Here is a 27826-nt window from a genome sequence, read left to right as displayed (position 1 = left end):
CAGTATATATTTTTGGGTCTTATATATTATGTAAAAATAATATCTATACTCATTTTTTATTTTTAAGTTTTCATTTTTCGCATCTTTTTAAAGATATATATTGGCTCTCGCTTTTCATTCTCATTTTCACTTTATAAACCTTGATAGCGAAGTCTTAAAAGTATAATATAATTGTGACACCTATTATATTTGGTGTAGTTTGAAAAGTCTGATTTGAACCTATAACACCAATTTTTTAGTCTGTCGCACACGGCCAATAGTGTTAACAAGAGAAGGAAAAAAAATACCTCTTAATAAAATAAATGACAGTTGGCGTCAACAATTTTGATTTTATACAAACAGGCGTCGATTTCCAAAGCAATGGACTTAATCCGACAATAAAAGACCAAACATTTGCCTAATCTTTACAAACATCTTTGGCATAAAGTATCAACAGCTGACCCCGTCAAATACATTGAAATATAAAATTTTGTAAGAAAAATCATTAAATATCACCAATAAAATGAGGTTTTACTTCTGGAATTCGATGTTCTTACCTAAGATATTAACATTACCAAACACTAAGTGTAATAAAAAGAAAATAAGGCGAATATTTTATTCAATCATAAAAAAAGGAACAGGATGAAGTAATAAAAAGGAATAGCGAGTTAAATATGATTTAATTTCGTAATTTTCTTAGCAATTATATGGATTTTGTTTTCAGCATCTGATTAATTATAAATATAGACACATCAATACACGAACTGTGTCACCGGACGAGTAGTTTGTGTTAAGTGCATAACGTATCGTTAACTATTTAACATTTCATTATTTGGAATGTAAAAGTCTTTGTAATTTCGTATATACTCGTAGGTAATGTGTAGATGAAATCATGTAACATAAGCTCGCACTATGTGAAAGCAACATCGACTTTTTAGCAAATACGGGACTTTAAATAGACACTGGGCAATACACTATATATTTTAATTTAACATCAGTTATTCGTCTTATGTTAAACAATTTTTATCTACTCATAGTTTACAGACATAAACTTAGCATACTAGATACATTTCGAACACAAGGTCATACACTGCCACCACGCTATGGCACAGATCTTATTAATATATTAAATAACATAAAGTCCTTTCATCATCATTTATTTATAATCGGTGTAATTCTTTAAATAATTATGTCTTTAAATTTTTCGAATAACGGAATTTATATTTCAATGAAGGTAATTTTTTACAAGTTATTGCCAAAAAAATAAAGACGTAATTTTACATCGAAATGGTAGATTTAGGACGAGAAGAGATTCGAAACCTATCACTCTCAGGCAAACACTTAAAATAATATTTACAAAACGCTCAAATCATACATTTTAATTCAAAAGAATCAAGAAAATAAAACACTAAGAAAACAGATGTGTTGGTGGAGGCAGAAAGAAATCTAGGTCATACACAACATAATCAACTGTGGCTAATCACAAGAGAGCAATTGGTCGGATTAAATACCCATTAATAATTATTAAATACAAAACATTTAATACAACTTTACACTAACATCTAGGCTTACAATTGTTTTGATTAACGTTCGATAAATAAGTAAACACGTTTATTATATTTACAAGCAGATAACATGGATCCGTACTAAATTAAGAGTAAAGCATTAAATAGTAATACACTGAGAATTGACGTAAAGGCGCTGTAACTAGACGATGGCGAGCCAGCCGGAGCCGTCGAGGGTAGTAAACTAAAGCGTCTTCAAGGAGGTTGGTTTCAAGGAACGGACAAATCTGTTTCGACACGTGAGCGACGACCGCACAGTTCCCTCAATAGCATCAAAGTATAGCGGTGGTCTGTCGGAAGACTCGTGACTAGCGAGACTACTATTTGCTCTTTCCACAGCAAACCTCTTTTTTTCCTTTTAGAGCACAAATCCAAGCGCACAAGAGCAAACGAGCACCACGATGTTACACGGCCGTAAGGAATTTCACAACTCGGGCGTCTCGGCTTTTTCTCCCCATTCGAATGTTTGCTTTCTCTCGCTTCAGCTACCATTCATGCGACGTTTAGAACGCCTGTAACGTTATCCAGTCCTCGTCACTGTAATAATACTGCGGTAGTTGACTAATACTCTGTCCACTCAAAGTCCATCGACAGCTGGCAACGAAACGCGTGAAGCGTTGAAGCGTAAATGAGCTGCAATGATGATACGGCGTCTACGTACCTTGGCAGTTCCTCCGCCTCTGGTACCTGCCGTGGTGGTGGCGGACGTGGCATGGGGGCTTATTGGGGTTTTGTGAAGGCCGATGCCTACGCTGCTGATATTTGCTTAAGTCGCCAGAGATCAGGGCGTTGTGCTTGTTTATATCGAAGTCGTGGGCTCTTATCATGAAGGAGAAGCACTTGTGGTGCCGCTCGGGTACTTGACTCTTCATGCGTTTCACTTGCGTGCCTCGCCTGTTGAAACCTATGTATCGGTCTTCGTTCTTCACCAGGTGGTACCTGTTGTAGCCGTCTACAAATTCCTCCTTGAATAGACAATTCGGTTGTCTCTCTGCTTGAAACCGCGTCTGTTAAAACAAACATACTATATTAGAAACTGATTATTTATAATTTGTGTGTTTTTTCTTAATAATGATTTATTTAAAATTTTAGTATTTATTACGTACCAGACGTCTGCCGACCAGCCGTGAGCGATTGAAGCATAAATACATGTCCTGCACCGGAGAGTGGATGAGCAGGTCTAAGCTTAAACCGCGTGTGCTGATGGTGAGATTCGCTGTAACAAAGAAATAAGAAATATTAATTAATTTAATCTATTAGTACGTTTCACCATATTAACATTTTTATGTTAATTTCTAATTAATAACACTAAATAATTATGTAAAAAATTTTAAATCGTCTCTTATAAGTTATTTCATAGAGTTCCGCCGGCAACGGTCACATAATAAATTCAATTACTAATATACACTCTCTCGTACAAACGGACAGAGCGTTAGGTGCAACAAACTAATAGCTAATGATATTTGAACACTTACAAAATACAAAAATAAACCGTCAATAAATATTAATCTATTGCCGGACATCGTACACGCGGATTAAGATCGGATTACATACGGACACTTAAAATTTCTATGGAATGTGATAATTTTTCTTCAAAAACCAGTCACAATATTTCATCTATTTTCATTTCACGCAATAAGATTTACCTAAATTCCGATACAAATAATGTTTATAAGCGAATATTCAAATTCAACGTATTAACGGTATTTGATATATTTTCGAAATTGGGGCGTCAATTTTGACGGCTTATACGAGAACAAAAAAAAATTTTGAATTGTAAATACATTACATTTAACGATTTATCTGTATAATGTATGAAAATAAGCATTGAACTATAAATTTTGTTCATTACATATATCTGTACTCAAATAAATGAATGAATGAATGATGTGAACGAAAACAAAAATAAAAATTCTTAAGTAAATTTATGTAACTCATATAGGAAGTTCTCATGGCAACAAATGGTGACATGTAAGCCTACCCCAGTTATCGATTAGATAACATTTAAGAGGAAAGTCCGTATGGAATCCAACGACCAAAGCGATGGGACGCTAATAAAAAGTATTAATAAAAATAAAAAGTTGAAGAAAGCGCTTGTGACACCGACCATGTCATTTCAATTAACATTAAAAGAAATATGCCCGAGGCCGGTGCGCGAAGAACACGAATCGATATAATTCCTTTTATGTAGGTTCATATACGTGATAGGGGATTAGGGATTATGTTTTGACGTGTGGAGTATTTTGTTGCTGACCCTATTAATTTCAGATTGAGTATTATATTTGTTTGTAAAATTATATTTTAAATGTAATATTTGTTATAATATTATTAATTTTATTGGAACAAATATAGGACAAAGTAGGAGAGTAAGTGAGTAAACATATAGTGCATATTAAAAGCACTGAAATAAAGTACATAATTTGTGTTTCTTAAGTTTTAAGACATAATGTCTGCAATGAAGACGTTGCTCTGCTATCAGATATTTAATAATACAACACAAACATTTCTCGTCAGAGGATAAAAATGTTATTTATTTTAAGATAAAAAACAGTCACAGGCTTTCATATTTCACGAAACTAACTATTTAATTATATTGTTTATGTTTTTAAGGTTTAACGTTAAGTCAATATGACGTAGGAAAGTTTTTAAATGTTATGATTAAATATTGTAAGAAGGCAAGTTTGTCACTTTCTTTTTAATAAATTTCTATTTCACGATCTCTTGTTTATTTCTCTCATGTAATTTTTTTCTAGCTTCCTTCCCTTTTATTCCCTCATATAGTAAGTGTAAGCAAAGTGAACATGGTGTCAAGTCACTATTTCCCTCTCGTACATTGTCTACATTGAGAATAAATAATTCATACTCCCGTGTACGGATCAAACCCCCAACAGTCAATCGTTGTATGAGTGGGTCACGATGGTCTTTGCTGCTATTTACTTTTATGAGAAAATGTACAAATTTATATTTGTTTTTTGTTCTAACTGTTAAAGATTTTTACATTCTAATAACTAAAAATATCGATTATTATATTTATTTATTTATTAGAAGCAATTTTTTATCAACAAGAATTCTCATAAAATACTTATATGATTTATAACCCAAAGCTGTACCAAGAACATCTTCATATTTTCTGCTTTGGAAGTCAACTTTAAGCGTGAATGGGTAACACTTATTCGAAGGTATACAAACATAGAGAAGGTACGCCAATGGGCCATATTTCTTTCGTAACAAGAAGTAAGTAAACATTGCCCAACTCCCATAATAGACATAGGCTAATTTTCGAAAAGACAACGTAATCTCAACTCGACAAACCAAACATTCGCTTTGATCACGCCGACAACAAGTATTTTCACTCACTCGAGTGCCTACAGGTACTAAATGCATTATTTGATAATATTTTTGATTTGTTTCATTTTTTAATTTTAAAAATTAAAGTATTTATTTTATTATTAATATTTATTATATTTAGTTGGTAGTGCGTAATATTTATGATATCGTAATAAATAACATGATCTGAAATATTTTTGCCTTTAAAAGTATTCTTTATAACAGTAATTTTTAATATTGAGTTATTAACATCTGAGTTTAATATCTTATCTTTTTCATATAAAGTAATAAAAACTTGTTTGCGGCAATTATGAGAAGAATATAATCTTAAAAATGGTAACAATTTACTATTTACATATTACCTTATCATATTCGCGAAATTTCCATAGATATGCTTAATATTCTTATAGTTTATATATAAGTAACATTATATTACAAAGACGTCTTTGAAGGAATAGCTTTGGGTGGTATTGAATATTAGAATAACTAAAGGGATAATGGGAAACAGTTTTCTCTCGCCTACCTACATCCATAATATTAGGTACAATTGTACTGAGATTTCCACTTATTCCTCAGAATTCTTGATTCAGTGCGACTAAAACGTGATTTTTTGCTCTCTAATTCTGTTTTATCAGTCAAAACGCTCATCAATTGCTACTTGTAAATCACTATTGCCGTTTAAGATGACACGAGGACGATGTATTTACTTAACTGAGATCATAGCTTGTTTTATTTCGAACATTTTTGAAGATACAATAATATTATGATGTTTTAATTGCAGAAACTTAATTATTTAGCAAAATAGGAATGAGTCCACGTTTTTAACCCTCATATAGATATACGATAGGCATGTACCAATTAGTATGAAAAACACACCGTTCTCCACTTTTTCCCCGAATCAAAGGAAGCTTTGTTTTACCCATCCGCCCTTAATGGAAATCGAACCTATATCCACCATGCTTAAATAATTCGATAGTCAATATTTTACATTGTCTCTGTCTGTATGATACATAGAGAGTATTATTGAAGGTGCTGGTTAAAAGAATATCATTTGAAACATATAAAAATGCAAAAATCAAACATACTATGGTGATATCCAGCAAAACCTATCATGTAAATATTTTGACAATATGCCTAACATTAAACTACTAGCTTACATCATATATTTACAATATATATCAAAATACAATTTAAAGCAATAACATCAATAATGTACATTAAAAAGTATATGCTATATTTACTTTTCATTGCACAAAGTACACGATCTAGCCGGAACAGCCATTTATATTTGTCCGATGTGACGAATAAGCGGCCAACGACCGGCTATCGTCCTGATAGCGTTGTATCGGCGTAATCTTATTTCTAACCTGCATTTCCATTTCGATACCTATTTTAATTACAGATTAAATGCATTTTTAAAATGCATATATCTTTATCTTTTTCTTTTTTATTTTAGATTGAGGCTGTATTTCGCACATGGCAGGGCTGGCAGAGGGAATGTGGAAACTAGTGTTGAGAAACTCCGTTATCCATTAAAACACTTCTTAGACTTTCGTTCTTTCATTCCCTCGAGTGGGAATTGAATCCACAACCGCCGCGTTTTCAGTTGCTTTTTTATAAAGTCATAATATTCTATTAATTGCGACAGATCCCGCAGTATCCCGCATTCGGCAGAATAAGTATAATCTTACTGTCAAGACATTCGACTCTCTGCTTTTCCTAAATCCTAATTACGACATGGCAATATCTAAATAATATAATTTAAACAAATAAAATATGGTAAAAAAATATGTTTAAATAATTGTTTTAGTTTAATAATAGTATTGTTATAAAACTTTAACAAATAATTAATCGTTTTAAGTTAATAAAATGATAACAAATATTATTATCATTTTGTTTATTTAAATTAAATATTTTAGCTAGTTTATCAGTGAATGAATGAAAGTGACAAACAATTGTTTGGAAAATAACGCCTCTATAAATTCATAAAAATTGCGCTAATATTTTTTTTATCTACATTAGAAGTTTATTTATTGTAACAACATTCCGCTGTTTTCATATTTCAAAGCACATGTTACTGAACTATTATATAATCAAACTTCAACAAGTACTAATTAAATAAATATTGACAGTATAAGATAATTTAGTAATAAAATTTTTATCTCTAAAAACCTTGTACACGATGTTAACCATTTGGCGTTTGCGTAATTTTCGTCAAATTGTGATAACTCGTGTTTAAGGGTCACGACTACATCGTAAATTAAACGTAGAATAAAAAAATATATGATATATTATAATAGAATAGTAATTTTTTATGCAATTATTTATTAACATGAATAGATATATGGAGGATCATTCAAAATCAGAATTATAGCTGAATAAAAAAATATTTAAAAAAAACTAAAATCCCGACTGCCTAAAACTAAAAAGAAAATAAACAAGCCCAGATAAATTATTAGTATTAACAGTCCCTTCCTTAGCAGTCGGGAATAAGCAACAACAAAAAACGTCATTATTAGGAAATATACAACTAAATTTTAAGGTTTCAACATAAACATTATATTACTTTAATTATTAAATATAATTATAATGCAGATTTTGTACTTTTAATTAGTTTTTTTGAAGTCCGTAAGCTGTCCTTATTAAATTATTTTATAAAAACTATTATTGATAGAGCCTAAATATTACTATAATTTCTAAATATTAATTTCATAAAAATAAAAAAAATATATTTAAATATAACTGTCATTCGTGAGCTTTCACGAACTTTTTTACATGAACATGGATTTTCAATTTTCGCTATTGTCGCATCAGACTGTCTGACAGTTTTAAAGTGTTTTCCTGTTTTCGAATATAACGTGTCATATTTTCCAGTATCACTTATAACAGAAATAACTTTAAAAGTGGCAATTTTTATATTTTTAGATTTAAGAATCTCATTTTTATACATGGATAAAATATTATTAGTAGATAAATTATAATATTAAAATATTTAAATATAAAAAATCCTATATATCCATCACTTAGTCTTTCAGAGGTTTTATTATACAAATTAAATAAATATAAATGATATTGTCATGAATAGACAGGTAGACTATTTAAAGCTAAGGTATTCCACGATCTAGTTAAGTCTATTTAAAGGAACTTTTACTGGGCCTAATTTAAATACTTACTCCAGTAAATATTTCACAGTGGGGATCGAACACGCAACAGGTTGCGTGTTCGATCCCCACTCGACAAAAAGAAATACTTAATATTTCCATTTTTTTTTCGCTCTGGTGTGGAGGGAAAGGCAATGCCTCCTGAATTGATCGGAAAATGGGGAAAGGAGTGTCTTAACACTTGATTCCTACTGCCTACTTTGCTGTGTTCTGGATATAGTGACACTAAAGAAACCTCGTTTTAATTTAAGAAATGTTGTTATTCAAGTCTTTAACGTAATCAACGTTAATATCGCGCGGCATCACAGTAAGATATCTCTTTAAGTAAAGGATGTACAGTCTACTCAGTCGAGATTAGAGCCGGCTAATCCCAGGTCCGACTGCGGTAGGTAGGCATTTGAAGAAGATCCTAGTTGAAGACCGCCGCTCCTGTAGTAGTTGCTTGGTTTCCATTGTCATAGGAAATGTTTGATATGTTCTTTATAATTTTAGAATTGATTTTATATAATAATACTATAAACTATATATAAGTATGTTATTATTATTTGAATTTAATTATATCTTGATATAATAAATTTATTATCTTACGCTTCAAATCAATTGTATGCATGTAATTTCCACGTGCAATTGTAACATAGTTTTTATCGTATCAATGCATGTAAAGTGTTTTAATTAAATTAAAAAAAACACGTTTTAAGATATCATCCTCTTCTTTATTCTCTATTTCTTAATGTGCCTATCAAATATTAGAAATTTGAAGTCAACCCTACGTAATTCTTCTTAACTTACCACGTATTACTTACAGTAACAAAGATACCGGAGGAAGACTCGTAAAAATTAGGAGTACCTTCCGAAGAACACATATGAAGAGGTTAATGACAAACACGGCGAAAGAGGTATGTAGCTACAGAACGTAGCATTTGGCGCTCCGTTCTCTCTGACTATCCCGCTAGGATTACAGCGTAAAACTAAGTTAACTTAACAAGTATGAACAAAAGTAGTTGTCATTTCATTGGAATCATAGTCCTTCACGTACACACGGCTTCAAAGTTTTAAATAATTGTCTTGAACAGTTTACAAATAATTCTGTTTAAAATCAAACATTCTAAATTATAGTTAAGTCAAATATCAAAGTTATACAATGGAAACGTACGACCCTCCATACCGGGAAACAAAAAGGCTTAGTTACAAAACAAATAATATCTTATATTAAAGCGCACTGTGGCATCTTAATCCTGGATATTTGGATAACACCTATCTCGAAATGTTATCGTTTAATCTCTAGTTAATTACAGTGGATTTCTGTAAATGAAAATTTTGGTTAATCTTTTTAAATGTGTATAATAAAAAAGGAAGTGTCGGCTATCTGTCATCGCACGTGAACCACGTCAGCTTGAGGAAGCCGTGCCGCAGCATCTGATGATGCAGAGAAGCAAGATGGTTGTGAGTTTGATTCTGACTCGGGAGAGTGAATTATTTATATCTTGAAAATATTCTTGAGGCCGTCATGGAGCAGCGGCACAAGGGTGTGACTGTAACGCGACGGTTGTGGGTTCGATCTCCACTCGAGGAAGTGAAATATTTATTTTGAAATATTTTGAGTTCTGCCACTAACACGCAATGCCTGTATAATTCGGCAGAAAGTGGGGAACGGAGTGTTAACACTAGGTTCCATCTGCCTACCCTGCTGTGTGCGGGATACAGCGTGAAGCTGAAGCTGAAATATTCTTGAATAATAATTTACTTTACACACAAAATTCCATAACGTTTTCAAATTGATTGTCATACTCAAACAATTAATTTCTTATATAGAAATTAAGTTATAATATAAAATGCATTCCTTATATTGAAGCCGCGATCGACGCCTCTAACTACTAAACCAACAGGTATATAATATAATCAAATCAGTTAACAAATACTATACGATACAACCAAAACACCAACTCTCAGATATGTAAGTTTCTATATAAGTGAAGTATAAGTAAAATATTCGTTACAAATAATTAATTGCGTACACGCACTGGGTACAACGGTAATAGTTTTTATGTGGTGATCACAGTGATTTATAACGAAGTACGGATGCTTATTAGAAAACGGTTTTGTAGTGTTTATATTTTATAAGGTTTTTGAATTTCAAATTAATTATAATACTATTTACTATATTGTTACATAAATAAATGTTTTTTAAGAAGCTACACTCGAAACTAGATAGAGGTTGTTAGTTTTTCTATGGAAATTAGACAAGTAATAAACATGAATATATTAATTAAAGTATACATATAAATTTAAGTAGACATAGAAAGAATACATATATTTTAGGAGTGCATGATTTTGTTCTGTAGAAGTTTTAGGACGTATTTTCGTTAAGGTACTACAATTGTGGGTTAGGCCATTTATAATATCTAAAATTAAAAATTAAGTTATGAGTATGAGAATGAAGTTATATTTATTTTATTTTTTTATTTCATTATGCATATTTATTTTAATAGAAAACCAAAAAAAAGGACGAAGAGAGCAAATTTTTTTCTCTCAGAGTATCGTAAATATTTGTTCAATATATAGCCAACAAAATTTCACAATTCACAATAAATAAATTATTAAAGTAGATTATTAACAAATATTTAAAATTAGCGAAAATATAATATATATGCAAATATTAGAATGCTTTTAAACACTAGAGTTGTTCCGTATGTAGTCCTTGGTGCCGAAAACGACACTATACAAATAAAATGTAATGGATTACTTAGGAATGGTATCCTTACGCCAAATCAAATAAATTAAAAGGGATGTTCGCGGTCAACAAGGTTTAGAGAAAGTTAAATAATTATTTTTATATATATTTAAAGTATTAAGATTTATATAATTTTAATTTTTATTAAAAATGTCTTTTCTAGTATTTACCTAAATAATAATTAATAGGGCAAACATATGAAAATACAACGTAGTATTAAAATGTACAATAAGATAAATTAAATAATGCAAATAAATAAATAAAATGAATCTCGTAAAATAAATAAGCTTCTCTTATACATGTAAATATAATAATTTAACATGCAATTACAACATTAATATTACATATAACAAATACCAAACAAGATTATAACGTCGTTTTATTTCTATATATTTCTTGTTATGTAGGGTTATTGAATTATAATTAAACAAGATACGATATCTACCAAAGCACTTCCTCAGATATCGATAATTTAAAACGCATTATAAACTACCTGGATTCAATTGATTTTGTTTGAAACGTAACTAATGTACCTATGTGAAATATAATTATATTCGATGTTAAAGGAGAATAACTTAAGATCATTTGTGCCCTATTCATAAAGTCATTAAATTAATTGTAGGTAAGCTACATAATATTTTTTTTATAATTAAAATTTTATATAAATTATGAATATCTTTAAAAAAGTAATAACTATCTATTTTTTATTAATTTTTCATATATATTTCAATATTATAATCTCAATGAAATATATTTTTAAAACTAAAGGTATAATTAAGTCAAATCAATGGCCTTGTCATGGCAATGACCTAGGTACAACGACAAAGATTATTTTGTTTTTGCGTATAGAAAAATAGATTTGAGGCAGTCATGGCGAAGGGGCGTAGGGCACGAGGCAATTGCTGTGTTCCACAACACAATACGCAATGCCTCAAGAATTTAGGGAACCTAATGGAGAACGGAGTGTCTACCCTGATATAAGCGGAATACAACGTGAAGCAAAAAACATAACCCAGGACTTAAATATCCATCGAACCATTTCCACCACACCGATATGGATATTTTATCAATACTGTAACCCTGGTGTATCTAATCTACATCGTCAATAAATGCATTAGCCTCTGTATCGGATTGCGTCTAGCACTACCAGACATGTGACCACAAACAACGGCATTGACACTAATAAACGACATTACACAGCGTTTAGCTCACCCAGCATTACAAACTTAAAACTGAATGCAAATATTTATATTTATATACAGTATAAGAACTCAATTATAGTATTAGAAAATCAAAGGTCATCTTGGATTACTGAAATTATTCCGTTTGACCAATAAGAGGAATTCAGCAATAAATACTTGATATTAATATGTTAAGACGATCATTTGAAGTAGTAATTACTAATTATACGAGCAATGACATATATTTTTCTATAACTTCATCTAGTAGAGGTTTTTAGAACATGCCTTTATAGCGTTAAAAGGTATTTTGTATTAATATGCTACGAGTAGATATTCGTTGTCACCTTCGTTTATTCTTCGTGGTATATTTTTACGTATTAATAAAAAGAATGGATATATTTATTATATAAATGTTAAAATTATGTTAAAAAATGAAAATTAAATTAGATTCACTGTGTATCACGCACACAGTAGGGTAGGGAAAGGGGAACTTAGTGTTAAGACACTCCGTTCCACTTTCGACGACACTCAACGCCTTACATTACCTCGTTATCAGAGCGAAAAATTAAAACATTAAATATTTCATTTCCTAGGGTGTAGAATCGAACCCATAACCTGTCACGTGTACATCTGGCCTTTATAATAAAATCTAGATACTTAGAAAAAATCTAGACATAAAGATAGCACATGAAATTCTCATGTCGAACCAAACTGTGTCAAGAAGCCATGCGCTTATAGATTGTAAAAATATGTACATGTTTTCTTAAAATTCGCCTGGCAATCGAATATTTGTTATCATTTTATACAATTGAGCAAGAGGTTGACAATCGAAATCGGGTCAAATCGATAATACGATAAGAATCGAGAAAAAATCTATAAAATATTAGAAACAGCTACTTTATCTTAACTGATTGCTGAGACAGATTTGTCCACAATAATAAATGTAAAGGAAATGAGAAATAATTTATCAGTTCTATGACAATCACGATATCTTTATCTTAAAATTAATATGTATAAAATGTATAAAAATAAATACGATAATGTCGGAAAATCCCCGTAAGAAGTGGCTGTCAAAACAATTCCATTTATCGCTTCTTTAACCCATCTTCGCCCTTTCTTTACCTTTACAGGTTTGTCATTACTTTTTCTTTAAGACATAAGCTGTAGAGAATTATCCTCTTTTAAAATTTTATTATTTAAAAACTCATTTACCAGAAACTACACCTTAATGAAGGCTGAATAAAATAAATAACTCGTTATCAGAGGGGCAGTTAAAGCGAAGTTATATTTATTTAAGGAAGTTATATATTCCATAAAAGGGTATAAAAGGTTCTTAGTAAAAAAAGTATACGGAATTTCAATGTATTTCGCATTCCATAGTGCATGACTAATATTTAAAAATATTTTTAACGTTACACTACTGAAAAGCCAAAGTACTTACGGTATTTAAGAAGTCCATCAATATTTAAATTAAAGACTTATATAACTTACAAATATTTAAAATTTCGTAAGTAAATATTATCATAACAAAATGACTAAGTACAAACTTCAAACAGGCACATAAAAATATTCTATACGAATTTCAGAGAAAGCAATCGTTTATAAACACTTAAAAATATCGCACCGTCGTTTATTAAACAACCTGATTTCAAAGTTTATATGTTTAGTAAACATTGAGTTATATATTTTTTGTTTTTTTCTACCTACGACAAAGACCACCCAACACGTAATTGTTAACAGATGTTACTATAAAGTCAATTATATTGATAAGGAGTCCGAATAACGCATATAAATTACTTTCTTAATTCACTTGATAGGCGCTAATGTTATATTGCACAATCGAATTTCTAATACAAGAGCCGTTTATGGTTAGTGTTTAGCTTTTTTATTTTTTAGTTTGTAAAATAAATTTGAAAAGATTATTAATATGTAATAGACAATTAATATTCATAATTTTTAGCTCACGTTATATATCACTCCGTTCCCATTAAGACGCTCGCGCTTTGCCTTGTTACCAGAGCGAGGAAATGAAAATATTAAACATTTCATTTCTTTAAGTGGGAATCGAACCCGTAATCTACTAACAGTTGCACGCTTGTGCCCTTGCGCTACGACTGGCCTTATTTATTTACATTTTCATTTTTAAAATACTATAATATGTTACTAGAAGGTTAAACACTAAGAACAGATAAAATAAAAAAAGGAAACAATCTAATTATCCAAACTTTAAAATACAAACAAGTTAACAAATGTAAAAAAGCTACTTGACATAACGAAATTCTTGGAATCCAAAACCAAACTCAATTAAGCGCATGCGCAACCTCCCTTATTAGATTAGGGGAAATAATAGGGGATGCGTGTGGTATGGGTTTTTTGCGAAACGGGGTGCATTATGGGCAGTTTATTATTAATTTTGATATAACAACTTAATTTGGGCGCGCACCGCCCTCGTCGATTGATTTCATATAATTTGCAGGCCGACAATCATCTTTCGGAGAATCGAGGCAAAAAATGTTGCAAGAAGCGCTAAAGACTACATTTCTTTTTATTATATTTTAGTTGTAAATTTCGTGGTTTTTTTGGTACTCTCTTTGGGTGGGTTTTAATTAAGTTGTAAATTTGAAGTGCATGGGCTGTGTAAACGTTGAAAAAATTTTCAATATCAAAATGGTCAATTTTACGAGTAGGTTATCGAAAATTATGATATTATAATATACATGTTTTGATATTTTATTCATAATTCAGAGGCCATTTGTACCCCGCAACTGTAACAGCGTGCGACTGTGAACGAAACAGGTTGTGGGTTCGATTCCCACTCCAGGACATGAAATATCTAATATTAATCATAATGCTTTTAATATTAAAAAAATACATTATTGATTGCTGTTTAGAAGTAGCTCATATAAGCAACCACAATTAATATCTCCAGGCATCGGCACTTCAAACACTTGTACTCACTCTTTCTAACTCTAAATAAATTATCAAATTTCTTTATCAGCTTATTCGAATCAAATTTTAATTAAAACTTGTCACATATTTTATGCGATATTCGGCAGGAGGCGGCGCAATGATGACGATGGACAAATATAACGAGACCTCTCACTCATTAGAGGCTTCATGAGCCATTGAACGATAAAGAGAGGTCAAGTGATAATGGCAGTTTAATATTAAATCGTTAAATTTAATATTGACCGTGGTTTCTTTTATTGCCTCCCTACCAACACGTACTCTTAGGATGATTATTTTTTAAAGCATTAATGTTTGTTCTCACGCGATTGCTGGTGCTCGGTCACTAGTAATATATTATATTAATCAAAGTTGCATACACTTGTACAGTAAGATATTTATTAATATTATTTATAATATAATTAATGCGAATAAGACAAAGGTTCTGGTATTTGAAAGTAATGAAGAAAGAACGGAATGCAAGATCAGTGTAAATGGTAACTCGGTTGATCTTAGAAAATATAATATCAAAGATACTGGAGGAAGGTCACGTAAAAATCATGAGGATACTATGGAGGGCATGTATGAAGAGGATGATGACGAGGTGAAAAAGGTGAGAGAGACTGTAGGTTTATTGCTGTCCAGCTCTGTTATGCAAGACAGACATTCTGTTGTGTTGATGTAACATTCCGATACATAAATCAAATTACTACTAAAGATTAATTACAGTTCTCATGTCTGGGGAAATGATGTGACAGTTTATTATTTAATAGGTCAGCCCTACATCAGTGATACAATATTATATTAATAATAACATCGTTATATTAATTTATAGTACACCTAATAACATTATCTTGATTGGTTATAAGTAATTAATTAACTTTAGTGCTTGTTGGGTGGTGACTTTTGAAATTCCATTTAGATATTACTGAACATATTTCCATAAGTTAATGAGAAATAGAAGAGACTAAAACACAATTCCGTCAAATCTACGTACTATCTAAACCGTATAAGAAATTATTTCCTATTAAATTTTTCATTTAACACACAAAATGTAATCTTTACAATCAATTATTATTATAAATATAATAACGGGTGGTTAATACAACGAAAAAAGTATAAACTCAACCGTGTTAAATACTCAAAAACATTTGTTTTATCCTAAGTCTCAAGTGTTCACAGCTAAGATCGAAAAGTTTCTGCAATGTAAAAATTCTAATTTAAAATTTACCTTATATCGATATTATTGCTACTATATATTATTCAAATCAAATAACATTAAATATCCAAATTATTTTCTATTGTATGCAATCTAAAAATCAGTAATTTACCTATCTGGATTTGTAATCGTGTCAAACTAACACATGTTTTGCGTAGGAAGTAAATAAAATGTCTGAAATACTGTGTGACCAAAATAAAAAGACAAGTTTTATGCAATGAAGAAAAAAATTAACTTGTCCAACAGTACTGTATGAATTGCGTGGGAGGACTTTACTTATAAATAAGATGTTAAAGGATATTCCTTTACAGACGGCCTTTCCTTATAAAATTATATAATATTACAGTAAAAATATTTACAGTATGTAAATCTTTATTAAATAATTTACAACATTTTTTTATGAAAAAGAAGGCGTTTATTTATTATATTTAATGTTTAATTCAACGTTTAATATCCATGGATAGCGTAATAAGATTAATAAAAAACAAATAAGATGTTAAAGGATATTCCTTTACAGGCGGCCTTTCCTTATAAAATGATATAATATTACAGTAAAAATCTTTACAGTATGTAAAACTTTATTAAATAATTTACAACATTTTTTTTATGAAAAAGAAGGCGTTTATTTATTATATTTAATGTTAAATTCAAAATTTAATATCCATCGATACCATAATAAGATTAATAAAAAACACTAAACAAACTATTAATTCCTTAACAAATAAATGCATGTACTACAAGTTTCTTTAAATTCTATAAAGTTGAAAGGCTTACATTGCAATTACACGACCCCAACGTAAACATTCTCTGTCTTGCTTTTAAGATTACAACCGCGAGTGAAACGACAAAGGCGAAATTCCTTTATTTATTTTCAAATAAAAAAAAACTCCTTCGTATACTGCTTTACACGGACGGAGTCTTTAAAAGAACCTGCGATAATTCTTGTGCAAACCGTAAAGCGAGCGACGCGAAATAAACTGATGTGAAAGTACTTTTTATTTAGACAGCGGACGGCGCTGTGCTAAGAAGTTGCGAGTTCATAAACATTGTGTAATGTCAGCAATATATTACATATTTGCGAATTGCTAGAATGCTATCGTCGAAGACAATGGCGCGAGGTTATATCAATTTGTCGTCGGTCTCTATGGTCGTTGCGAATGGAATAAAAGGGTTTTACAAGATTCCATTTTTTACGATCCATTACATATGTGATTGTGTGTATTAATTGTTTATTTAAAGTTGATTAGAGTACAATTTTATTATAAAAAAATATGCATGTATAGTGTTTTATAAAGAAACCGAGTTTTTTCCTAAACAATTTACACTTTATCCAAATCTGTTCCTTAACCTTATTTTACACTAACATTATAATATGAGAATATTTCCAATATAGTTAATTTTTTTTATATATATTTTTTTACATAAATCAAATAAACGCAACCAAGACTTACAACCCTCGCCTACTTTCCTTGCATTCGCCGTTATTATATTGCACAGCGGACTTTACCTGCACCTGGCCAATGACCCTTCAAGTATTGACATATTCCTATAGTTTCTCACGTCTAGCTCCCGCCATGATTACAGCGAGCTACGCTTTTACGAATGCATTCAAAATTCCATCGCTTATTTTCTTAAGTCGTATTGAATTTGCGAGTATTTCTACGGTTGATTGGTATTAGATTTTTTTTTAATTGAGTTAGTTAATATGTTTTTCTTACTTATATGTAATCAATGAAACTTAGAAATACTAAAAGTTTAGAGTTAAAACACCCCGCTCAAATTCTGGAGGCATTGCGTGTGTGTTGTTAACAGAGACGAAAAAAAAATATATCAAATATTTTTATTTCTTCAAGTGAATTCTATTCTATACTATATAATACATATTAATTAGTCATTTAAGATATTAACCAATTCGTTTACTAAATGTAAGTTTTGCCCGTAACGAATGGGCTTCTTCATAACATTGCAAGGTAAATTTATGTATGCACGCTACACTGGGAGCGTCACCTTGACGTGTAGAGTACGTAATTGTATATAAATCAAATATCACTGAATTTACCTACTGAACTGACCTCCAAGCTGTAATCACTGTATTACGAGTATGTAGGTATATGTAAACTGTCTAACAAAGTAACGATTTTAATAGTTGCCATATCTTCTTTGTTTAAATTCTATTTTCAGTTCAAATTAAGAAATTAGTTAAATAAATCAAAACTTTACAGTTAGTAATTTCACGTATTTTGTATATTTAGTGGTAAAATGTGCCATGACACTTATTCTCTTGGGTAATTCATAATGTTATTACGTTTAAAAATAAGAATGGGAATAATCTTAATGGGAACGGACTGTTAACACTAGGTTCCCAGGTACCCAGGTTCCCTCTACTTACTGCTATATGCGGGATAGAGCGTGAAGCTATATAATAAAAAAAAGTATAAGCAGCTTACGTTGTTCGTTTCCATCGGAGCGAGCCATTACAGTGCCGTTTGGGAACACGTTGACGTACATGTGCGAGCACTGGCTGTACAGGCGCACCGACCGGACCATCGATGGTACCGCACCGCAGATCACCACCTGGAAACATCAAATTTAGGGTTAAAAATAATAAAATTAAAAAAAATAGGCGATTTTTTTTATTTTGGCTTGATTTCGTTTTTATTTCTTTTTATTCATGTTAACTTGACTTATAAAACAATTTGTGAGAGGTTAAGTTCATTTAAATCATTATCAAATCAGCTTCACGCTGTTTCCCGCACACAGCAGGGTAGGCTGAGGGAACCTAGTCTTAAAACACTCCGACCCACATTTTCCGCCGAATTTCTTACGTTATAAATTAACGAAAGAAATTCGGCCTAATTTTCGAGGCTTTGCGTGCTGAGTGGCGGAACTCAACGCCGCGCTTTGCCTCGACACCATAGATAAATTGTGACCAGAGCGAGAAAACAAAAATAATAAACCCCCCACCCACCTCCCCCCAAAGAGATTAAAAATCGAACCCACAACAGTCTAAACCTAAAAATATTAATGGACATAATGATGAAATTCAATTAAATTAAACTTTCAATTCAATTCAATACATAGAATAATTAATAATTAAATAATATTATATAATAGAATTAATATATGATTTTGTTCAACAAAGAACAAGATCATCTCAAAAATAAAACTTGTGAATAAATCACAAACCGCACTTTGTCTCTGAACATTACAGTTGTAATTTTTACTTATGCTTTCCAACTGAACCAAACGATAGCTTGAATTTTTTCGTCTTAACGCCATCTATCGGCGGCTTTTGTAATATGTGATATAAAACCATGCATGGTAGAACTTAAAATTGCTATGATTTCTTATATTATATTGTTAGATTATTATTTTATTTACTATTTAAAGTTAAAACAAGAATATTAATATTTTAATATGATTTCTTTATTTATGCTTGTTATAAATAAAGAAGTAGCAGCATAAGAATTATTAAGTTAGTAGTGGTGTAGGTTCAAAATTTTAAAATTTTCTAAGTATTTAAATTATAATACGCTACGAGTTAAAAGTAATTACTTATAAAAAGTAACCAGTAATATTTTTTTAATAGTTCTTCATGAAATTATTCACATATAACGAAGTTATATAAGTTCAGCAATAAAATGTGCTATCAACAGTTGAAATAAAATAATATTTTTCCTTTGGAATCTTAATTTTTTACTCGTTATCTCTTTGAATATTAAACTTATTATCAGAAATTAATTTGACCTTTCAATTTTCAATTACTAACGATAAATATTTATATTTATATGACTCTATGATAACACTGGTTAACTACCGGTTTTTAATGAGAATTATTACTTATATTTATTTTATTTATTAACAATTAATATAATGAGCCTCATATGTAATAATATTTTTACTATTACTTTTCATATACCAGTTAAAATTTAAAGCAATGAATGTATCATGATGACTATGTACTAAAATATTTGCTCTGTAAATTCATATTTCTTATTTAAATGCAAATTTTGAAAAGCTTACGAATTTATTAATTAACTTTTTTTTTTATCTTCATTTAACTCCCTTTACATCCAAAGAAGAACATAATAATATGACATGAAACACTAGCAATACCAACAAGATTTCGTTTTTCTCTTAAAGTTAATTGATATTTGTTTTAGCTTCCCACCGAATCCAACATTTAACAGAGTAGTAAGGCAGAGGAGACCTAGGAGCCTAGTGTTAAAACACTGCGTTCCCCATTTTCCGCTGAATTCTGAAGGCATTGTACCTGTCGCCTTTAAAGTGGCACGTTTGTGCCCATAACTGGCCTCACTGACTGATTGATAGATAGTTAGTAAAGTAAACTAAATCATTTGATTATAGTTTAGGAGTCTGTAGATACTTAACAAGGCACATTGCTTAAGATGGCCACTTTTTTAGAAGCCTACTGCTTGTTTGTTAATAGTTGTTTCTTTTTTAAATTTTAATAATTGTCAGTCAAGTCAATAATTTCAGTTTAGTTTTGGTAATAGATACAATGTCCAAAATGCATATAAAAATTACATTATTAACATAATTTAATTATAACCTGAGCTTACACTACCGAGCGCTACAATAAGGAAACAATCGATCGTTTTAATAGGTCAGTCGCGTTCAGGTTATCCGTCTGACTGAGGGCTCAAATCAAATTTGTTCAGACAATTTTGATTTCTATTTTGAATATCATTAAGTTCCTTTCTCTTGTGTCACTAAAATGGATATAGTGCGTTTGGGATGTGTGTACACGGTGTCACATTCAGGTGGGAAAGCATAGGTTACGGCGCGGTCACATGTTCAATATAGTTAGTTTTTAATACTTACGTGTGACATAGTGGTTAGCTGGACGTCTAGAATATATTAGATTTCAAGTTCGATTCGGGAAAGGTAATAAATATATTGGTATATATTACATTGAACGGAAAACCTACATGTACTTAAGACGTACGGCGACGTCGACGTCTACGATAGTCGAATAATCAAAAACCCAAAAAGAATATAGAATTTGTATCTTCCAAATCTTATTTTTTAATTAACGATAATAACTTGAAAGACGTACGTATACGTACTCTAATAATCTTAACACATTTGTGTGTTCGGCAGTAAACTTCATAACACGATTTAGTTAAAACAGTGAAGTTTCAACACATTCATTAGTAAAATATCTTAACATTAATATAAACCTGTGTCATAATCGTTAACATGTCACAACATGTCACATTCAAAACCAACGCTCGTATGAAAATGAAATTAATAATTATGTTAATTTTGTATTTTTATCATGTTTTATGATTAAATTGCACTTTATTTCAAAGAGTCAATAAAACGCGATCTTTATACGTGTACCAGTCAAGTGTAGGTGATTAAATTTATAATTAATAATATTTACAACTAGGAATTACTATTTAATTGAGCATATTTTTACTGTAATTAGTACTAGCAAATATTGTAAGTTGTATTATAAAATGGTTATTTAGCAACTAATTTTAATTTTACCTGATTGTTTGACCTCTCCATAATTAGTTTCTTTACTATCAACCATGTACTGACTGTGTTACGTGTGATGTATGTTATATTTAATTTATTTGTTTTAAAGCGTAGATCTTAAGCGTACTAAGATCTATATACCTTACTAGGCGTCAAAAATAAATACTATATTTTTTTTACCAAACTACTAAGGACTCTAATGTCAATTTCCTTCGTGTGTTTTCCATACAACGTGACATTGGCGAAATGAATTGTGCTCAACTGGCACGCTCGAAACGCCATATATCAAGAATTCAATTCAATTCAAGGACTCTAATACTATTGTATAAGATGGTGTCACAAGAGTATCTTCTATAATATGCACCTCTTTATCTGAATACAGTATCTATGTAATTCTTTCGGTCACTGGGTGACTGACAGAAAATTATTGTGTATATAGTAACTCTGAGATTTGTGATATAGGTTCCTTGGGAAGTGTAGGGTAGCTTAGTGAAGATATCCCGAAATTTGTATAAGATACATCACATACACATAAACATATTATTTAAGTTTACACAAAAGAAGTTGCAATTAGTGTATGAATAAAATAAAATAAAGATTGAAGAAAAACTCAAGTATACATAAGCAATGTGAATGTTTTGTACACAGCCAACAATGTAAGAACAAAAGTCATTTAAAAACATTTTATTTGAAAGATAAGTGCAGTACTTATACTTTGATTTTATTTAGCACTAACACCTTCTGTGCATTAGGTACAATATTATTGTTAAATTAAATGAAATCAGCTTCACACAATAGCACCTCCCGCACACAGCAGTGTAAAAGTAGTGCTAAAACACTCCGTTCCCCACTTTCTGCCAATATTTTGAAGGCATTGCATGTTGAGGGGCAGAACTCAACGCCGCGCCTTACGAGCTCGACATTAGAGCGAAGAAATGGAAACATAAACGTAAATAAATATTTCACTTCCTCGAATGGGGATCGAACCCAAAACCGTCACGTTACAGTCACACCCTTGTGCCGCTGCGCTACGACGGCCTCATTCAATTTTTGATTATTTAATGCTTAAAATTCGTTTATTTGGTTACCTTTAAAGTAGTAGCCATTGCAATTACCACGTTTTAGCCTTTGGAGGTCATTGCTTTTAGAGGAATTAACCTTATCTCACGTACCGACCGCACGCATTGTTAACGGTAGAACACATATGCACTTTGGGTAAACTATATGGAGCAAGTGTATTGGAAATTTTCACAGTACTCGACTATTGATAGCGTTATCGATATTTGTAATTTCGTTTCTGGGTCATCTGGCGATTGTTTGGAGATTATTCTGATATAAATTTGTTATATAAAGAAATTTGTATGGTTATGGTTTTGAATTGAGAAATATATTACTACGAGCGGCCCGCCCGTGGCTTCGCCTGCGTGAACTACGTTATTATTAATTTCTGTCTCCAGGAGTACCTACGTCCTATAAGTGACGTAACGAATATTTGTAGTAACGAAATTTCATACAAAGTTCAACCCCAAAAACAACCCCTTAGAAGTCGAATATTGCAAATTCCCGTCTTAGCGAGCATCTACGTCCTATAAATAACTTCTATGCAAAATTTGAGATTCCTAGCACATGTAGTTTCTGAAATTTCCTGATGAGTGAGTGACCTTTCGATTTTATATATATAAATTAAAAAGATGTATATAAAACTCTTGACTCTGTGTCTGTAGTCTTAATAAAAAACCATTGAACTATTTGTTTAAGGCTTGATTCCCATCCATTGTAATATTTCTAAGTAATTTTCTTCACCAAGTGACTAACTTGTCTCTAAAGGTAAAAAAAACGAAAATATAGCGTCGTATTAGTATTTGTATGACGCAGTTGTAAACAGAAATAATTCTAATTATAGCTACAAAAGAACAAACGCTATAAATCTGAATATGACATATTTTTTATACGTAAGCAGACAGTTCGTCACAGTGAGAGTGTGCCGTCACTTTAAAATATATTTAGATTGTGTTATTAAAATGTATTTTTCCTATTATTTTTATTTTCCTTTAATTAGCTAAATCCTAATTGTAACTATTTTTAATTCTTTGCAAGAGTTTACAGTAGCAAAGATAAGTTTAAACGTTCGTGATGTCCAGTTTCTCTGTATAAATCTCTTATCTCCAGACTACCTTATTCGACGGATTATACCGACCACACACGTACGTATCTGATAACGTGGACATAATAATTGTTTTGAAGAGATAATGAATGCTTGCATATCATTATCTTTTAGTATTTTATACAGAATTATATAAAATATAATAAATCAACTTTACGCTGTATCATATACCCAGCAGAGTAAGCAGAGGGAACCTAGTGGTAAAACACTCCGTGCCCCACTTTCCGCCGAATTCACTAGGTTCCCTCTGCTTACCCTGTTGTGTGCGTGACACAGCGTGAAGCAGATTTATTATGTTTGATATAAGTATGTACTGAATTATTTTCTAGAGAGAATTAGCGTTAGCGTTTTATCATCACTTTATCTAATCTTAGCACCTATAATGGATCAAATACAATTTTTAAAATACAAAGGTTATACATGTAAAATCTATATTTACTTTACTGATTGACGTCGACGTAGATCCAGGGCCTGCCAAGTCGTAAGGTTCGCGGGCCTTTCACAAAAGATCGAAGCAAACAAGCTAGATACTGCTAAACGATCGATCACGTACATTCTTGTATATGCAATGTAATCCGTTAAAATATTTTAGTGTATTTATTTTGGATATTTTTTTTTTATTAATAACATTATAATACCGCTTGGTTTATACTGGTTTTTTATCTTATTATTATATATACTTATTCTGCATTTAGACAGGATAGGCAGAGGAAGCCTAGTGTTAAGAATTCTTGAAAATATTAAATATTTCATCTCACCGTATTAAATATTAAATATTTCAGTTTACATTCGCACGTTTATACTTCTGCGCTACGAAGACCTCTCTTTATCATACAGAAATACAAACGAAATATTTAGCAATTTAATTTTTATGTATATCTTCTATTTTTATTTAGCGCCGGCGCCATATTTTTTAACTCGATTTAAGTTTAAATGAAAAAACAACGATTGTAAATATTTTACAAGGGCTCGTACCTTTTGTATTTATTATATGTTCATTTAAGAATTTGTCCTTCTTTTAGTTTGAAGTTTATTTAGAATATCGTTATAAATTATTTTTTTATGGAAATCACTTCAAGAGTATAGTTGTTTTTGACAAAATATTATTTTTTTTTCAATTAAAAATATATATGTAGAACTATACTAAGATTGTATAACATTTTAGTTATGTGTAATATTAAACAGTGCAGTAAGTATACCGTTTTCACCGATGGGGCAAGGAAAATATTAAATCAACTTTTTTTCATTGAAACATTTGAAAATTATGAGTATTCCACCTGTTTCTCTCACCAGATTACCGTTCTTTGTAATTTACCTATACGTACTAAAGCTATGTGATTTTTTTTCTAAAGAGGTGTTAATAAAAGTGTATATAAAATTCCGTTAAGACGGTACATATACGTACATATATGTTTCGTAAAAGCTACAAGTTTAAATTTACATGTTAAACTGTTTAAACTGGTCCTTTAAAATAAGAAATACCTTTAATTTTACAATAAGAGAGTAAGAAATTATATATACTCTATATAATAAAAAGTTACAACTTAACATTATAAGTGAACAATATCTCGTAAAATCCGAGTCACTATGAATATTACTTTATCCAACGGTTAACAATAATTATGACGTGACGCGGACGTGACGAATATTTTATAGGTTCTTACGTTTTATCAAAGAACAATTACATCAGCCCCGTCACAGCAATCGTTGTTGTACTCGTGCGTGACACGTTCGAAAATCACTTTTAAGACATAAAATAAATATTTTTAATCATTTGCATAGTAAATAATCATTACGATTTTTTTTTATAAATACCTGGCATATAATCGGTGTTTTTATCATTCTTAGATTATAATTTTTCTTGTATCTTAAATATCAGTTAATATATATAAATGTCCTATATTTACTTAATATGTATAGAAAGATTTATTATAATAATAGTGTAATTAAATGATATATTTTTTTGCTTTACAGAGTCGAGTGGAAAAAGTGTGCTTCACACAGCTAGCCACCTATGGGTTCTCTTGACCCAGCGTCAAAACACTTCTTTCTGCGCATTTCGATCACATTCGAGACTTGAATGACGGATCTGGACGCCACACTTTCTAACCCGAACGAAGAAATGAAAATACTTCAACTGACTGCACTAAAAGCACGTTTTAGAAGATGGCTTGAATTTTAAAACAAAATACCTACTACAAATATTTTATTAATTTGCATAGTAAATAATCATTATAATTCAAAGATGTTTTAAGTATATGCCTAAAGGCATGCAATACATTCTATAATTTAACAATTAGTTTCATCATCTTTATTGTATTTATCAGTCAATAATAGATACTTCATATGTTATTTCAATATTTACACATATGTAAATCTATATAATAATTATATCTAGAATTTAGATTGCTATTTATTAAATATAAAAATAAAAAAATATATAAAAATAGCCTCAACTTTCTTAACAAATTAATGAAAACAAAAGTAATTGATTTTTAATATAATATGTATATACGTTTATAAATTAAACCCACAGTCGACATTTATCCCATTGTTATTCATAAAAACACCAGAGGTGGTGCGTCTGATTGTAAGCACGATAGGCTGTAGGTTGTAGGTAAAGGAAAAGGGGGAACGGAGTGTTTTAACACTAGGTTCTCTCTGTCTATCCTACTACGTATATACGGGATACAGCGTGAAGCTAAAGTGAAATGAAAAAAAAATGTTTATAAATTTCTTATACTTAATAAATACTAAACGTAGTCAAGACAATTACTTTGCCTCATATCAGTGTACATGATGTGCGCAAGCTTTAAAGTAAATTTCTTCATTAACCTACGTAAGACGTGCAATCACGGCAAATGATAGGCGATCGCTAAACACTGTGCGAGTATATTCTAGGTAATAAATACAGCTGGTTACTTAAGAATACACCTATAATATATATATATATATTAATAACAGAACTAAAAACTGTAATTATTATTTAGTATTAATACGTATTTACAATAATTTTGATTACTTTGTAAAATTATTGTAAATACGTATTATTAAGCAATTATATAATTATAAGCAATATTGCTTTGACTATTTTGTTATAATATAATTTAAAAAAATAAAATTATTTCAAATACCTTTTAATTACCTAGGAAATCATATATACATATTTGAAGTCGAGTTACTTTTTTCTAAGTATCCTAGGTAATTGATAGGTATATTGTAGCTAAAGAGGCGTGGATACTTATAGTCTCAAATACTACCTACTTCTACTAAGCTACAATATAGAATGACTAAGGTAGAAAAGCTTAGGGAACAAGCTTAGGGAACATTGTTTAAATACAGTATATACATACAGTATAATTATAGTATATATATGTATGTAATATACTATGACGTGACGCCATACAAAAATAATTACCAAATCTAGCACATGTCTATTGAAACAGAGCTAAATAGGTCATTTCAGTAGCTAATATTGTCCAATAATAACAATATCACATACATATATTTTATGTAAATAAATATATTTCACCAACTTACTATTAAATTATGGGTAGTGGATTCAAATTTAGTACCTGATGTGGTAAAGAAAGTTGCAAAGCACCAGAATGTACCACGCAAAATGTACAGCGGACGAGCGGCAGACGTTTTCCTATTAAACTTGGCTAATGCGAATAAAATGATAGTTGCAAATGAAATTACTACTCCTTTTATACCGGTTAAGTGACCTTTTTTACTTGTTACGTAAATTGTTTTATTAAGATTTTGCGATTACATGCCTCGGATTGAAGTTAGGAAATTATATCTTGTTATAACTAAAGGTATTCACTATTATTATAATATAAGTGACAGAAAATAGTTGTAACATCACAAATCAGCTTTACGCTGTATCCCGCACACAGCATGGTAGGCAGAGGGAACCTAGTATTAAAACAGACCATTCCCCACTTCCTGTCGAATTCTGGAGGCATTGCGTGTTGAGTGGTAGGTCTCAACGCCGCGCTTTGCCGACACCAGACGGAAGAAATGGAAATATAAACGTAAA

At 30.6% G+C, this 27826-nt stretch overlaps 1 protein-coding gene across 4 annotated transcripts in view; it reads right to left on the bottom strand.

The window, feature by feature from the left end:
- Positions 1–642: 642 nt before the first annotated feature.
- Positions 643–27826, bottom strand: part of ths (thisbe) — a 143105-nt gene continuing 115921 nt past the window's right edge. For all 4 annotated transcript variants that reach the window (XM_085202161.1, XM_085202159.1, XM_085202162.1 and 1 more), the window contains 3 exons: positions 18557–18683; positions 2651–2760; positions 643–2551 (listed from right to left, as the gene is read on the bottom strand). In XM_085202161.1, the coding sequence (XP_085058287.1) occupies positions 2198–2551; positions 2651–2760; positions 18557–18683 (591 nt within the window). In that variant the 3' untranslated portion in view covers positions 643–2197. The remainder of the gene's footprint in view (positions 2552–2650; positions 2761–18556; positions 18684–27826) is intronic.

This window comes from Heliconius melpomene, chromosome 18 (genome assembly GCF_056956725.1).
Source record: "Heliconius melpomene rosina isolate 202511_hmr_F chromosome 18, ASM5695672v1, whole genome shotgun sequence".
In the NCBI taxonomy this organism is placed as follows: domain Eukaryota; kingdom Metazoa; phylum Arthropoda; class Insecta; order Lepidoptera; family Nymphalidae; genus Heliconius; species Heliconius melpomene.
Note: the sequence above shows the minus strand (reverse complement) of the source record. Positions and strands in the feature narration are given on the sequence as shown.